We start from the raw sequence: 16,844 nt of genomic DNA on the forward strand, positions 1-16,844 counted from the left end.
ACATAATTGTCAACAAAGCGGCTTTGCCTTTGGTATAACGTTCTGGGAGCGAGTTTATGGCGGTGCTAAGAATTTACCCTACCTTGGCTGTAGAAAGGCGACCGAGTCTTGATCAAGCAGTCGGATTGCTGTAATTTAAACCGAAGCCGAGGTATCCCATGTACAGAATGAGGGGAAACATATCCACTTGCACAGAATCAGTGATCTCAATTTTTAAAGACGGACATCGGTCTTATTAGTGTGACCTTGTGGATAAACGGTTCCTGACAAGAAAGCGGCTGAGGCATGTTATTTGCCGATCTTTCCCCACAATCTCGCCTCTCCCCAGATTTCTCCGCGTATGACCTCACTCCAAGCTCCACTACCCCAGATGGTTCATTAAGCGATTGATAAAGATTTATCCGCCCCATGATGAAACGGCATCTCGGCACATAGTGCCATTTGACTGTAGATGCAGATATACTGGTCTACTACTATATATATAACGATACTTTAGCGATAGAGAGAACTGAGACTTTCCAGTATCAACTCCCGGAAAGATGAAGTCTCTCACATCATTCTTAGCAGTTGCTCTAGCTGCGTGCACTGTCACCGATGCTCGTGGACTACACTATCAATCCGAAGCCCCATTGAATATCAAGACAACCAGCGGTCATCTGTCAGGTTTTATCAACAAGACCGCCCCGGATGTTCGCCAGTTCCTCGGTGTCGCCTACGCCGAACCTCCTCTCAAGTCCCTTCGCTTCAAACCCCCCAAGCGAAAGCACAGCTCAGAGCACGTTTCAGCCAAGAAGTACGCGCCGTCATGCAAGCAAATCATCAGCAAGAACCCAACAGTCTACACCGAGCACATGACCCAGTTCCTTATCAATGGTGGCGACTCTGAGGACTGCTTGTATCTCAATGTCTATGCTCCGTTGAAACCAACTGCAAAGAAGTTGCCTGTCTTTATTTACATCCCCGGCGGTGGCTTTACAGGTGGTGGTGCAGACTCGCTCTACAAGATCCCCGATAAGTGGATCCAAAAGACTCAGTCTCACATCGTTGTCACCATGAACTATCGCGTCAATGTCTTTGGCTTTCCCAACGCTGAAGCTGCCCAACAAAACGTCGGCCTTCTTGACCAGCGCATGGTTGTTGAGTGGACACGTGACAACATTGCAGCCTTTGGTGGTGATCCTCATAAGATGACCCTCTGGGGCCAATCTGCTGGTGCTGGCTCAGTTGGCATGTACGGATACGCTTATCCCAAGGACCTCATCGTCAAGGGTTTGATCTCTGATTCAGGTGCTCCGGCTATGCTGGCTAAGGCTTATGGTAACCACTCCAGTTTCGACACCCTTGCCGATAAGGTCGGCTGCAAGGGATTGGAAGGTAAGAAGCAATTGACCTGCATGCAACAGGTCGATGGTTCGAAGTTGCAGAAGGTCTACTCTGAGACACCGACGATCTCGTTTACTCCTGTTGGAGACAACGTCACAGCGTTCTCTAATACGACCGACAGACTTGCGAGAGGTTTGGTGACCAGAGTGGTAAGTTGCACAGGTATTTCGCTGGTTATGGTGAAGGTCTTATTGACATGCCATAGCCATGGATCTTTGGCAACAATGCCAACGAAGGTGCTGGCTTCGGCACATACGATCCTAACGGCGTGACACCAGCCCAGACTGCTATTGGGCTACAGGCTATCGTCTGCCCAGTTGCTGCTGAGGTCAAGTAGGTACCCCCATGTGCTGCAACATTCGTGTCGCTGACCCATTATCCCAGAAACCGTGTCAAGTTCGGATACCCAACTTACAGATATTACTACACCGGAAATTTCTCCAATATTACTCCCCTGCCCTGGATCGGTGCGACCCATAGCGGTAAGTACACCATTTCGATTTGCGGATTATCTTCTCACATAACGTAGCGGAGCTTCCTCTGCTCTTCGGAACACATTACGAGTACCGCGGTAACTCCACTAAGTATGAATGGGAGGTTGCCGAGGGCATGCAAGGTAGGTCTCACTAACTACACTTCTCTAGGAGGTTACTAATTAGTATAAAGGTCTGTGGCTTTCTTTTGCAAACAACCCCAAGCAGAACCCTCAAGTTGGAAAGATCACTTGGCCTTTATATAAGCCCAATGAGAACAAGATGGCTGTTTTTGCGGAGGCTGGAAAGAAGTGGTTCCAGTTAGGCAAAGGGTCTCTGACCGAGACCCAATGTAAGTAGGAAAAGGGGGGTATAAAGCTTATATTAAGGTTATAAATACTTAAAGAAGTATTACTTAATAGCTAGTTTCCTTTTATATTACTACTTAATTTATATAACTATTTAAATATTATAAGCTTATATTTATAAAATATAAAATTGCTTTATATTAATATTAAATTAAATAAACTCTTTATAGTAATATTACGACCCTAGCAGTTATATTATATAGACCCTATAAAAACTTTACCGTAAAACCTACTGCAGTAACTAACCAGACTGAGGACTGATAGACTTAAGACTGATAGCGCTCTAGGACCGTATCGCTCCAGGACTGACGATAACCTTCCATTATATCGCTTCTATATAAGCACTATTAGTATATATATATACATTTATTTAGCAGTAGATAGAACTTAGCTTACTAGCTATTAATAAAATATCTTTATCTTAATAAGCCTTACCTATACTATTAACTATTAAGAGATATAATACTTTATTAATATACTTAATTTAATGCCTTATATATCCTGTAAATATAAACCTATTATAGATTAGTTTACCTGTTTAGAAACTGACTATTATAAGTAGGCTTATATAGATATAGTATTAAAATATTAAATTTTAATTATATATAATAGTTATATTAAATATTTAACTAAATTATATACTTAAATAAGTTTCTTTTTCTAAATTAATATAACTTTAAAAATTTATAATATATAGATTTTATAAAATTAAATGCTTAAAACACTTTTTTATTTATCTTAATTAATTATAATAACTTTAATTATATATAATGTAGTTAATATACATATTAGCCAGATAAGCATATTAGCTAAAAATCCCTTATCTTATATCTAAACTATCTAATTAGTTAATTCTTAACTATAAAGTATGCCTTAATTATTAAATAAAGCTAGAATCCTTCTTATACTTTAGGCCCTTTAAAATAACCCTAAATTAAATACCTAATATACTATAATACTATAATAAGTTAACTGCAATACTCTTAATAACTATTATAATAATATATAATTATAAAATAATTATATCCTAAAATTATAAAAACTATTTAATCTAAAAGAATAAATAATAGTCTAATTTATTCTTAATCTAGATTTATAAGGATTTCCCTTATAACTATATTTTATAGAAGAAATAGCTAATTCTCTATTAGCTAACTGTAATATATTACCTATTAGTAAGCGCTAGGCTTATAACTTTATAAAGTAATAACTAGAGCTAAAAATATATTTATTTTAGAGATATAACTATTAGAGAGCTAAATATAAAGATCTAACTATTATTTATAGCTAGTTTTAGCTTATATAGAATATAATTATAAAGTATAGTATTTAATTAAATAATATCTAGAACTTTAATAAAACTGGCTTTATAATAGGCCTTATTATAGCTAGAATGGCTATTATAGGTTTAAAAATACAAAAAAGACTAAAATTAATATAGCCTAAAAACCAGAAATAGATTACTGTAATTTAAGTAATTAATATAAAAGGTTAATTAATTATACTAGTTATTATTAATATAGGCTAATATTACCTTATTAATTAATATTAAGAATATAACCTTCTATTAGATTAGGTTATTATAATAAGCTAAAATAGGTAAATAAATAATAAGCTAGGTCTTAAGTAGCTAAAGTACTTTAATTAGTCTATAATTAATTAATTAATTAGTCTTTATTGTCTTTCAATCCTTAATGGTTATAAAAGCCACTACTTGGCCGATTTTAAGAGATATTATAAGAAAAATAAGATTATTATACTCTATATGCCTATATAACAGTTGGTTCCTAACTGTAGATAAACTAAGCTATATTAGGTTTATTATTAGCAGATTATATAAGGTATAATACTAAGCAGTTATTAAAGTATTATATCTCTTAATAGTAGATTTAATATATATTAGACTTAATTAATATAAAGAAGTTTTTATTAATAGCTAATAAGCTAGAATCTATAGAAATATAAATAAATATATTTTATATACTAAAATATCTTTTAATAGGGCTAATTATAAATAAGGTTATTATTAATTTTAATATAGTATACTTTTAAATTACTATTAGTTTAATATTAATTAGTCTTATATTAAATTAATCTATTATTAAATATACCTTTTAATAGTTAGTTTAGGTAATTATATTCTTATTAGGTAAATTTTATAGGTCCTTTATATATATATAATATAAATGCTAGGGTTATAATATAATCTCCCCTTTTTAGTAGTCTTATCCTTAAGGCCTATTATCTTAATTAATATTATATTTCTTTTAATAAGTCTTAGCTTAAACCTTTTATTATTATACTTTATTATATTTAACTATATTTCTAAATAGATATCTTAAAAAGATTATAAAATTTAAATACTTATATTTTCTATTAAATTTATATATAAAAAAGCTAATATACTATATACTTCCTTAGTTTAAACCACTGCTTCTTTACTAATATCACTTTATCTGCAGTTCTTAGATATAAGGTCAATTAGTTACATACCTTTATATATACATTCAATTAGTAAAGGTTAATTTAGCTTTTGCCAACTAACTTATATAAAAGTTAACCTAATTCCTTTAAACCTTTAGTCTAACCCTGCTATTACCCTATATTTATTCTAGCTTTACTTTTATAGTCTTAAACTATAACCGGCCTATTAACCCTTATATAAGCAGGAGGAAGTTAAGTATATACTTAGCTTTAATAATTATATTTTATAGTTACTCTTTATAGCTAGCTAAATTTAGGCCTAAAAAGGCAGCTAGAAAGGTAGCCTAGTTAGTTATTAAGGTCCTGCCTTACCTTATAGCTTCTTTTAGGTCTTTTAATTATAATAGCTTTTTAGCTAGCCAGTCTAGAGATATTATATAAAATAAAATATCTAAATCTATATAACTAATTATATTAATTAGGATATAGTTAAAAATAGCTATCTTAATTAGGCTAAATTAATTCCTTAATAAAAAGTTCTTCTTTATAGCTATAGCTATTATATAAAGCTTATAGTATTTATAGCCTATAGCTTTTATTAATACCGATTTAATTATATTAATAAGGTTATAATTAGTTATATAATAGGCCTAATTGGCCTGCAGGCTATTATATAGTATTATAATAGTAGCTATAATTGATATTAGTAACTATAACTAATAGGTATAGAAAGTCAGGTTAAGGAATATACTTAAATATAATAGATTTAGCCTAATTAAAAAGGTTAATTTAAGATCTTTTAGGTAAGGTAAAGGAAAAAGGCTAATATAGCTGCTAAAAGGTGGTATTAAGACTGCTTAATTAAGGCAGTAATTATACCACTAAGGCAGATAAACCTTATATAATTTTGACCTTTAAGATACAGGCCTACTATAGGGGCCTTATTATTTAAGCCTTTATATATAAAGTTAGAAGCTTAATAGCCTTATAAGGCTAATAGTAAGGGAAAAAAAAATAAGTATTTTACTATATATTTAAAAGCTAATTTAATTTATTTTAAGGACTTAATATATTATTTAGTATATCCTTTTTTATTAATTATTTTAAATGCTTATTTAAATGTATTTTTAAATATATTAAAATTATTATAAAGTATAAATATTTAAGGTTATTATTTTAATTTAGATTTATTAATATAGTCCTTTATAATAGATTAGAACTATTATATAGCTATACTTTTAAGGTATTTTATAATATATATAGTTTTAATAAACTCTTTTTTAAACTAAATTAAATAGTAAATTATAAAGGCTTTATATTAAATAAGAAATACAGCTAATTTACTAAAGGTTTTATTAAATAGTTTAGGTAGGTTAGGCTTAAGTATTTCTCTAATATCTTTATCTATTACTATAGTATTTATAAGGTTTTATATTTCTTAAAGTCTATTTTAATTATTTATTACCTATTAGGCTTAAAGGTTTATAGTTTCTATAAGTATTTAATAAAACTTAGCTATTTTAATAGTTATATTAATAACTTACTATTAAAATTAAATAACTTTTTTATCTTTTTCTTTAAAATAGTTATTATTATTATCTTCTATAATTTAGTTAATAAGAGGGTTATTAATAAAGGCAGTAAGATACTATTAGGCAGGTTAGATTAATATAGCTATTATATTTATATTATTTAGTATAATATAATATAATCTAAATAAAAGCTATTAATATATAACAGTTAGTTCTTAACTATAAATAAATTAAGCTATATTAGGTTTATTATTAGTAGATTATATAAGGTATAATATTAAGTAGTTATTAAAATATTATATCTCTTAATAGTAAGTTTAATATATATTAGGCTTAATTAATATAAAGAAGTTTTATTAATAATTAGTAAGCTAGAATCTATAGAAATGTAAATTAATATATTCTATATATTAAAGTATCTTTTAGTAAGGCTAACTATAAGTAAGGTTATTATTAATTTTTATATAATATATTTCTAGATTACTATTAGTTTAATATTAGTTAGTCTTATATTAGATTAGTCTATTATTAAATATACCTTTTAATAATTAGTTTAGGTAATTGTATTCTTATTAAGTGAATTTTATAGGTCCCTTATATATATGTGATATAAATGCTAGGGTTATAATAGCCTGCTTATATATTATATTTACTCTAGCCTCTTAATATTAAGTACTTTCAGCCATTAAAAAAGGCTTATAGCTAAGAAATAGAGTATTTAATTAAATACTTTATAACTTATATTTTTAAAATTAAGTTCTTTTTTACTTTTTATATTGTATTTAAAGCTATCTTTATAGAAAGTAATATCTAATAGGGTTTTAAAGAAACTAGACTTACTTCTTTTAACCTAAAAACTATAATCTTAAAGCTTAATATATAGCTATAGACCTTAATGCCTCCTAAAAAGGCTACTTAACTATTAATATTATAGGCTTTAAAGACCCTAAAGACAGTAATTAAGGCCTAATTTTAGTCTAAATACCTTAAAAAGTAAATTAAAAGGCATTATAATAGCTCCCTAAAGTCTATTATTAAAGCTTTAAAGTTAGCTATAAAGGCAATAAAGGAAGTTATATATAAAGTAACCTTATTAAAGGCTAAACTTTATAATCTTTAAGATATAAATAAGATACTAAGTTAGTACTATAAGGTAAAAAGGATTAAATTATAAAAAAAAGGGACTATAACTATATAAAAAGTATTATAAATAATTAATTAAATAGATATTAATACTTAAGTAGTAGCTAAATTATTAAGAAGTAGTAATTAAGTAAGGTTAAAGTAATTAGGCAGTTAGCGCTATAATATATATAGTAAAGGCAGTTATAATATAAAGACTTATTAGGTAGTTCTTAAGTTATTTAAGAAGGAATTTAGTAAGTAAAAGTGAAATAGTTATAGGTTTTAAATAGGAAACTAGTCTATATTAGGTTTTATATTTACAGAAATATAAGGCATATATACTAAGCTTAGCTTAATTATTATATCTCTTAATAATTAATTAATATATATTAGGCTTATTAATATAAAGAAGTTTTATTAATAGCTAATAAATTAAGTTCTATTTAATGCTAAATAAGTATATATATATACTATAGGGGCTTATGGCTATATAAGTTAGACTTATAGTAAGTCTATAAGTTAGATTGTAAGTTAGTAGGATAACTTATAGTAAATCTGCCTTAATATAGTATAAATTAATCTATAATTAATAAAAACTAGTAGGGTATATATAATATAAGCGCTATATCCTATTTAGTTATAATACCTAACTTTTATGCCTTCTATAATAGATAACTATAATTTACTAAATTTTACTAATTATAATACTTACCTTCTAGTTACTTTTAACTATATAAAAAAAAACGGCTAAACTTTAAATATATTACTTAACTGCAATTTAGGTTTAAATTAATTTATACTTTAGGAGAATACTTTTCTAGAACTTACCTTTTAATTAATACTAATTTTATTTATTTTATATACTAAAATGTCTATAAATTCTACCCTTTATATTTTCTATAAACTCTACCCTATATTATTAATAGTGCCTTTTTATTTTATATAGGTTTTTCTATAAACTTTACTATAATTTATTACACCTATTATAGATAGGTAAGGTTTTATATAGATTTAAAAGAATTAAGTTAACTTTATTATATAAGTTAGTTAGTAAAAGTTAAATTAACCTTTATAAATTAAATATATATATAAAGGTATATAATTAATTAATATTATATTTAAAAATAGATAAAGTAATATTAATAAAAAAGTAATAATTTAAATTAAGGTTAACTGTAATTATAGCCTATATATTAATTTAAGAGATTTAAATAAAATTATTATTTACTTTAAAAATTTAACTTAAAGAAGTAATAAACTAATTAAAAAGAAATAACATTATAAAAAAGTAGATTTAATCTTTTAAAGTTAAAAAAATAAATTTAATTTATTATTAAAATATTATATATTATATAAAGCTCTTTATATATTTCTCTTAGTAAGAAGAAAATCACTATTTAAATAATATAATAAATGCAAGAATAACTAATTTCCAGTCTATATTTAGCTTGGCTTAAACCCCTTAAAGCTTTAATGCCCTTACAATCTCAGCATTTATACACTCTTGGTCTCCTCCAAATAGGTTATGGTTGTGCAGACTTAGATGCACATAGAAGTAACCATCGCGGGGCTTGTAATTTGGACCCCTAATTGCGCATCTCTTCAGAAGTACCTCCATCTTGTCCTTTCTCTTTAGCATTAGTGCCACATTTGCTGGAAGATGGGTTCGCGCGTATTGCAAGAGGAAGGCTGCAATGCCTGCCATTATCGGCGTTGAATAGGATGTTCCAGATCGAGTTTTGAGGCAGTCTGAATTTGAATCATTGCCTAGAAGTACTGGCCATGCTGATTCAATAGATTCACCAATAGTTGCAAGGTTAAGGGCATTTGGTTCTGCTGTTGGGCTGAAATCGGAAGCTTGACCGTTGGCGTTTGTTGAATGGACACATATAACCTGAGAATTGCTTGCTGGGTATGCTCTCCCTAATCTGGCGCCACTATTAGAAGCAGCAGCGAACATTAGAACCTTCTTAGAGTACGCATGATATATGGCGTCTTCTATTGCACTATACCCTGGGATATCAGAGGAAGGCCACCCAAAAGACAAGGAGATAATATCGACCCTCCATATGTTAACAGCGTGGTAGATTGCCTAAGAATTTTAGTATTCCACCAGAAGATAAAGAGGGTCACTGCTCACATCCACCACATGTTCCACATTGGGTGTCATATTTTTCTTATCAGCAATCTTAGCGATGTATAGAGATGCATCTGGTGCATAGTCCAATAGGAGACTTGCGGCGAAAGTCCCATGTCCGTGGGTATCTGACACAATCCTCTGGGTGTTATCATAGAAGTTCTTCTGGTCATCAAGCCTATCTTCACATGCCTCCAGCATAGGATGATCTCTGTCGATTCCTGTATCAAGTATAGCAACCCGGACAGGCTCTGAAGGAAGACCTTCTAAAATGTCACCAAGAAATCTTTTATGTACATCTCTGTATTCGGCTCTCCAGGCTCTGTACTGCTTTACTCTATTTATGTGTTAGGTGAAAATCTGAATCTTAAATTTGCCAGCCGGGATAACTTACCCTGTCACAGAAGCCTCCGACTGGTTGTCGGAGAACTGAGGGGATCCATAAAAGGCATCAGAAGCCGGCTTAAGGCTAGCGGCGGATGGCTTGTATGATATAACAGGAGGCAACTGTGATAACGGTTGTCTCGAGTTTTGAAATTCTGTGCTGATAGGAAGTGTTTGAACCAATGGTATGGATGGAGGTATGCTTCCTTTTCTGGTATGAGCAGAGGATAGTAAACTTGACTGATTGTTTGCTTCTGATCCTGTGATCTCTTGACCCCATTGTCCAAAGTCAAGATTCTTAGCATATTGATCCACGGTGTCGATGTGGATCTGGCTGAAGCCCTGAGTCAAGTAAAGCTCAAGGGGCCAGACGACAGTCTTATATATTCGAGATCTCAGTTCTTCAGCACTGAGTGGTTCACCCTCTATATTTCCCCAAAGCTTTACGTCAAGGCAGTTGTCGATGATCTCGAGTAGGGGTGAATCTTCTGGGATTTGAGCTCTCCAGCCTTCCTCACCGTCTCCAACTCTCCCAAAAACTTGGTCAACATCTACAAGCGTTATGCAACCGCTTTCCGTTGGTATAAGCGAGATGTTGTGCATTGATGCCAGTTGTCTAAATGGCCTGACGAAATAAATCTCCATGAGCACAATAGCCAGAGCGATCAATTCAGGACAGCAATGTCCAGAATTCAGATCATCAATTAACTCGGCATCATTATCTGACCTTTCACAAGTGTCTTCCTTTTGAAGGTGAACTTCGATAAATGGTCTTAATGGTGTCTTGCAAGCCATTGTCTGAAAGAACTTAATATTTGATGATCCCCAATTCGACTGTAGCCAAGACGTGCTGCATAGGTGAAGAGCAGTATAGCCGAGTATTAGGGATAATATTCGTTTTGTCTTCTCCGTGAAAAGGTCCCTCTTATCTTCTAAGCATCTTAAGAGGGATACAGGTTTGGTGCTGCTATCGATCTGGAAGGTACTCTTTTCATGCTGAACCTCAAACAATTTACCACTCTCCAGTCGTAGAAGTAGGCGCTGTAGAGGTCGTTCTCGTGTCTTAGCGATAGGCCTGCATAACGTTTCAATCTTTGCCATTCGTGCTTTCTTCCTTTTATGGGGCATAGTCTCTGCTGCGTCATTGAAGCGCACAACCCTTTGTTTAACTGCCTGTACGCGAAACTCATGCCAGCCACGTTCCATAGACAGGAACATTCCCATCTCTATGGCATCAAGGTCTTCATCCGTATGGTTTCTCCGTACGGGCTTCTGATAAGCTGCTTTCTTCTCAGGTGTTCGATATGTGCCCAACTCGAGTTTAGCTTTAAAATCATGCTGAGGATGGCAGGAACAGTCTTTGCAGGCTATCAGAGAATTAAAGACGGAATTTGCTGCTGTTCCAATCGCGAGTTGGGGCTCTATAGTCTTGAGTGCTTCGAGCGTTGTGGCGGACTTTCGGAGAGGCTGCTCGGGTTGGCTCGTCTCAAACACGTCGGCACTTCTCTCAAGCGTCTTGTCAATTTCATTTCTTTGCTCTTCTGTGAGGTCTTGGCTCAGCCATCGCTGCACGAATTCAGCCTTTAAGCTCTCTGATCCTGTTCGAATATTCTTCCACAAACGATTGATTGACTCCAGTCGAAAATCGTGCATAACAAGATTAGCCGGGAGTTCCTGCAGGCAAGTTTCTGGTATTAGGAGATTGAGACTTGAAATAGCCTGATCAACGCAGTGTTTGTCTATTTCAATAGACTCTTGGCGCGCGCGAGTCAAGCTCACTTGTAATCTGAAGCAATTGTAGCCAAGGTGACAATAGAAGGCTTTGACCTCTTGGTTGGCCGCGTTGAGGTAAGCTACTTTTGCAACTTCAATGACCGTCCCCGCTGTATCCACAAGGAGGTCCTGGATGCCACTGCTAAGATTCGTACTGGAGTTCATCTTGACCGTGCTGTTTATAGATTATAAAGTCGGTATCAGAAGTTTCAGGAATAAGTACTGTTAAAGTTGGATTCGACGCACATTTGCGGCTGAACGGGAGGCGGGGTAATGCTGACACATCATCAAGGGACGGTCATTCCGTAACATGTTAAAGTAATGAAACTCATCAAGCGGTAAAAGCCAGCAGGTAGTCCGGGCATTGGAAGTGGCGTTAGTCTTTGAGTATTGGTATGTAGCCTCGAACCCGCCTAGGGGCCTTACAAGCTCGTGTGGTAACTATAGGAGGCTAGAGTTTATCTAGGCTTGTTAAATTGGACTGCCTATCTGTTAGAGCCGAGTTTGCGAATCTAACCAATCGCTGGACTTTGGCCAGGCTAGGCTTACCCCACTCCTCCAGACCCCGCCACCTACCGTCATCAACATCGTATCGCAGAGGAATTCCAATATCAACACTCGCCGCGATGGCTAGCCAGCATGCATATACGAAGCCGGAAGGCCCCAAAATTTCTGACTGTGCTAATGAGTGCTTTGAGTCCTTCCAAAAGTGTCTCTCCAGTGCGGCATCTATTCACCCCCGGGAGGTTTCAATCGTGGAGGACCAACTTGCGAGATTTTCTACTTGGGCCAACGGCATTGGTGTCTTTACCCAAGGGTCTGCAGCTATGGACCATCGACTCAGATACGCCTCTGACGTCGTGGGTATTGTTACTGGCTTGCTAGAAACGTTGAACTATCGTTGTCAAATATGTTAGTCTACCACATGATACAATCTGACATTGGAGCTTTGAAACTTACTGCGCCCAGGTTTGCAAGCCTTGGGTTCTATCTTAGAGTCTGGAGAGAAGAATGTCCGGGCTACTGCAAATGCAGCTTTCCAGCAGTCTATGCTGGACATTGCTGCTGAGATCAGTCGGCTCAATAAGATCTCAAACACTATTCGTCGTGCCAGCAAACATGCTCAGACCCTCAGAGCTGGTGATTTCACCATAAAGGATGACGAGGGAAATGATGTAGAACCACTTCTACTGTCACACTTTACTCACCTCATCGCAGATAGATTTCCAAATCTATCCGCCAACATTCAAAACCGGTTGGCCTGCAGCATGATTCTACGGCGGAAAAGGATTCTGTACAGAAGGTACCGCCATGGTATGTTACAGATGCAGACTGAGAAACGGCTGCTGCCAGATGAAAAGGCCTCGGGACCTTCAACGCAACCCATCCCGGTAACGCCGGTAAATTCTCCAAAAAAGAGTGCAACAAGTCTCGATCCTCGTAAATATCAAGATGCAGCTCTGAGTCCCTCTATCGTTTCAGATGGAAGAACAGTTCCGCTCCACCATCACGAGGCGCTTGCTTTCCCTCCAGCACCGGGATATACCGTCAGAAAGAAGTATAAACAACTCGAAAATGAAAATCACAGTAATTCTCAGCATCTTCCTCTTGGCTTCTCAGAAGATGGACACTTGCTAGAAAACGAGCTTTTGAAAAGGAGCGAAATTAACTGTCCTTATTGCTTCCACTTGCTGCCCATTCAAGAGGTCTCAGACAAGCGAAAATGGCAGTGAGTATATTTCTTCCCATTCGCTGCATAAGATATCAATCTGAACTGAACTGATCGCATGATTAGGAATCACGTCAGGAAAGACCTGGACCCCTATGTTTGTATTTTCGAATCTTGCGAACAGGCGGACGTACTTTACAGCCATAGCGATGAGTGGATAGATCACTTGAAAAGCCATTCTCTGTTTTGGAGGTGCGCCGCCCATCGCGATTTGCCGCCTTTTAAATCCGCTAGAGAGTATATTACACACATAAGGGACATTCACAAGAGTAGACTGAACGATGCTCAACTACGATCCTTGGCGAACAGAAACAGTTGCAAGATATATAGGCTATTTCATTCCTGCCCTCTTTGCGGAAAAAAAGAGACGGACACTGATACCATTCTTGAGCATCACCTCGCTGGTCACATGCGCTCTCTTGCGCTTATATCGCTACCGACTTTCTCTGAAGAAGCAGATTCTGGGTCGTCTATTGGCAGTAGCAGTCTTAATGTATCGCGTCCATGCAGTAGGAGCACAGTTCGAGGCATGAGCGATGATGATAACGATTTAGCTCTATCAACGCTTGGATCTGGAGATCCGTGGGACACTGGGCGACCGAGCGATGTCGGAACCGACTCCTTCGATGGCTCGCGTGGCCAGCCTTTTAATGTTCATGGGGTCGAGAGACCTAGTCCACCCCTTGATATCCTTGGTTTCCAATACTCAACACATGACGCTGAAGACGATCCAATCATCCAGTCAATGCTGGGATATATGAAGAGTGAGGCTGCAACGGTAGAGAAGAATCTTAAAGGAGAATCGATGCTTTTAGGGGATCAAGATTCTAGGTTCGACCAATACCCTACAGCCTTAGAGGCGAAAAATATCGAGGCGAAACCCTATTCAGAATTTCAAGATCCAAAACCAGCTGAATCATCTACACTAAGCTCATTGCCATCAGCTACTGACATGTCAGAAGAAACTCTGTCTGGCTTCGATTTACCCTTGCCAGGCTATAATGACGAGGTCAAAAACAGATTAAAGCCAACTAAAGGAAAGGAGAAAGCAGAATCGACCACACAACAAACAAAGAATCTATCTACTGAGAGGCAAGCAGAAGTGGGAATCAAACACGTCTATTCACAATCGGCATTCAGGAGGTCAAAAAGTATCAAATCCGACTATGAGATTAATGTTAATGGTCCAATTGAAGTTATTGGGTCAGTTAAGTCTGGCAGTAGTGTAACTTTGACTGGGGATGTTATAGTAAGAGAGAAAGTCGATGCCTTTGGTAGTCTTCTGTTGAGCGGGAGTATCCGATGCGAGTGAGTAGAATTTCCCTCTTGTTAAGAACGATAACTAATGAATCTCACAGCGGCAAGGTGAAAGCTTACGGAAATATTACAGTTAACGGCTATACTTTAGTCAATGGTAAAATGAAAGGATGTGGCAAATTGAGAATTATAGGTACACTTGAAACGACTGACCTGGAGATCTACGGTAATGTTTCTCTTACTGGACATTTGTATGTGTATACCCCAGCGGCTTGAATATTCCTTTTAACAATTATTTAGGAAATGTAGGCGTCTCGTTGTGTATGGGACGCTCACCTTAATAGGATCTGATTCTTCTTACTATATAGAAGAATCTGAGCAGGTTGCCGGAGCTGTAAGAATGGCAGAAGCAGAGCCGGATTGGGATTGGTAATAATGAGTCACGCAGAAGAGAACTAAAAATACCTAAAGCTGGTTAGTATATGCTGTGGGACTTAAATTTAATGCATATTATGGTTCATAACTAAGTATAGTATTATAATGTCTGGCATACTTATCCTATTTTTATCTCTCTAAATTAACTTATTCCTTTAAGTTAGGGTTATAGAAACTCCTATTACCTACTTCTCACTTATATTACTTAAATAGTTAGATGCACTAGGTAGACCCAGCTAGCGAATAGATTGCCTGAATATGCTTATTAGCTCAGTTTAAAGATCTTATTTACTCTGAAGTGTAAGTTGCATACTGCGCACTTTAAGGCTGTGTTGATAAATGTAGCCACTAATCAGTCAGAGTTTCCTAGAACACGTCAGCACCTCATTAATGCCTAATTCAGCCCCATTTTGAACCTACTTATCCTCTCTTGAGGCTGTGTTGGTCACTGTAGCCAATAAACAGTCAAGATATCCAGGAACACGTCAGCATCCTTATCGATGCCTAGCTCAGCCCCATTCATTTCATTTAGTCCCTAAATTCTATTAATTTAAGCTTGTTCATCCTCTCTTTATTTTCCTCGTCTTGCAGTTAAAGAGTACTATTTTGAACTTAAGTTATGGCAAATCCGCAATTTTATTATTTCTACGCACCAACATGGGATTATCCGCCTGAAGGTCCCATCAAATTGGGCAATGTCATTACCTCTATTAAAAAGCCACATATCAGTCTTGCCAATATAGTGCCATCGCAAGACATAGGAGTCTTTAAGACTGAGAAAAAGAGTGTTCAGTATACACAGGAGAAGTTGATTAGTGGGAGCTTTTCTATCTTAACTCGATTTCTAAGTATTCTGGGATTTGGTGTTGATGTTAGTGCTGAAGTCAGAAAAAGGTAAGTTTAGAGATCAATATCGCTTAATTAAGTACTAATAATAGAAGTAATAAGGAATCCTTTATTTTTGATACACTTGAAACTACTCAATTCATCCCGACACCAGGCTATCTTCAGCAATGTCTTGATCGCGAGTCAGTTCGCCGCTGGCTCGAATTGAGTAATTACCGCAAGCCGATTTATATCATAACCGGGCTAAAGGTTGTCACTGGCGCTGAAGCTAACACAATCAGATCCCGCACTGTCGGTGGTATTGTGTCTGCCGAGGTAGACGGTACAGTATGGAGCGGTGGAACCGCCTCTATCGGCATTGGACCAGGTATCGAAGGAGAGGTTGGCGAAAAGCGAGAAACGAGGTGGGCCGATGGAAATTTCGTCTTTGCTTTTCGTGTAAGCAAGATACATATAAAGAAGACTGGGGATATTATCAAAGAGGAGGAATTTACTCGCGGAGCTTTTCTGGATTGTAACGACCTTAAGCCTAGAGAAGGCACACCCAACATTATAAGTATAGTGGATATGGACATAGAGTCTGAAGGGTTCTATAGAGAGGTATTAGTAGAAGGGGGTGAGAAGGTATTTATAGCAATTTTAAGGAAGTAAGATTAATTAAATATGTTTCCTTAAACAGCCTCTTACAGTTAGTTATATTAAGCCAGCTATTTAATTACAGTATTACTATAAGATTAATATTTTAAATATAACTTAATAAATAGAATAATTTTATAAATAGCTTATTAACTTCTATTAATTAAGACTTTAAGATAGAGGTTAACTCTTTTAGTACTAAGCTATAAAATATATATTTTATAGCTTAAGTTAAATATTAAAAAAATATTAATAGTCTAGTTGTATTAATATATACTTTAGTATATCTATATAACACTTAAGTTATTTATTATTTAAATTATATATTTACCTTAAGTATTA

General features: G+C 34.9%; 5 protein-coding genes across 5 annotated transcripts; 4 read left to right on the plus strand and 1 right to left on the minus strand.

The window, feature by feature from the left end:
• Nucleotides 1–539: 539 nt before the first annotated feature.
• Nucleotides 540–2,216, plus strand: FPRO_03868 (uncharacterized protein; the record flags this gene model as incomplete). The annotated part of the gene is made up of 5 exons (XM_031224035.1): nucleotides 540–1,532; nucleotides 1,589–1,716; nucleotides 1,768–1,865; nucleotides 1,913–1,999; nucleotides 2,050–2,216. 5 exons carry the CDS (start codon nucleotides 540–542, stop codon nucleotides 2,214–2,216), a joined length of 1,473 nt encoding a protein of 490 aa, XP_031089334.1.
• Nucleotides 2,217–8,767: 6,551 nt separating this feature from the next.
• FPRO_03867 (uncharacterized protein) lies at nucleotides 8,768–11,764 on the minus strand (the record flags this gene model as incomplete). Its single annotated transcript, XM_031224036.1, has 3 exons — nucleotides 8,768–9,397; nucleotides 9,446–9,779; nucleotides 9,837–11,764. 3 exons carry the CDS (start codon nucleotides 11,762–11,764, stop codon nucleotides 8,768–8,770), a joined length of 2,892 nt encoding a protein of 963 aa, XP_031089335.1.
• A 461-nt stretch (nucleotides 11,765–12,225) lies between these two features.
• Nucleotides 12,226–13,332, plus strand: FPRO_03866 (uncharacterized protein; the record flags this gene model as incomplete). The annotated part of the gene is made up of 2 exons (XM_031224038.1): nucleotides 12,226–12,511; nucleotides 12,569–13,332. The coding sequence occupies 2 exons, from the start codon at nucleotides 12,226–12,228 to the stop codon at nucleotides 13,330–13,332; spliced, it is 1,050 nt and encodes a 349-aa protein (XP_031089336.1).
• Nucleotides 13,333–13,737: 405 nt separating this feature from the next.
• On the plus strand, nucleotides 13,738–15,018 carry FPRO_03865 (uncharacterized protein; the record flags this gene model as incomplete). Its single annotated transcript, XM_031224039.1, has 3 exons — nucleotides 13,738–14,636; nucleotides 14,687–14,836; nucleotides 14,886–15,018. 3 exons carry the CDS (start codon nucleotides 13,738–13,740, stop codon nucleotides 15,016–15,018), a joined length of 1,182 nt encoding a protein of 393 aa, XP_031089337.1.
• A 621-nt stretch (nucleotides 15,019–15,639) lies between these two features.
• FPRO_03864 (uncharacterized protein) lies at nucleotides 15,640–16,517 on the plus strand (the record flags this gene model as incomplete). Its single annotated transcript, XM_031224040.1, has 2 exons — nucleotides 15,640–15,914; nucleotides 15,962–16,517. The coding sequence occupies 2 exons, from the start codon at nucleotides 15,640–15,642 to the stop codon at nucleotides 16,515–16,517; spliced, it is 831 nt and encodes a 276-aa protein (XP_031089338.1).
• Between the last annotated feature and the right edge of the window lie 327 nt (nucleotides 16,518–16,844).

The sequence above is a fragment of the Fusarium proliferatum genome, assembly GCF_900067095.1.
Source record: "Fusarium proliferatum ET1 genome assembly, contig: FPRO_scaffold014, whole genome shotgun sequence".
Lineage (NCBI taxonomy): Eukaryota > Fungi > Ascomycota > Sordariomycetes > Hypocreales > Nectriaceae > Fusarium > Fusarium proliferatum.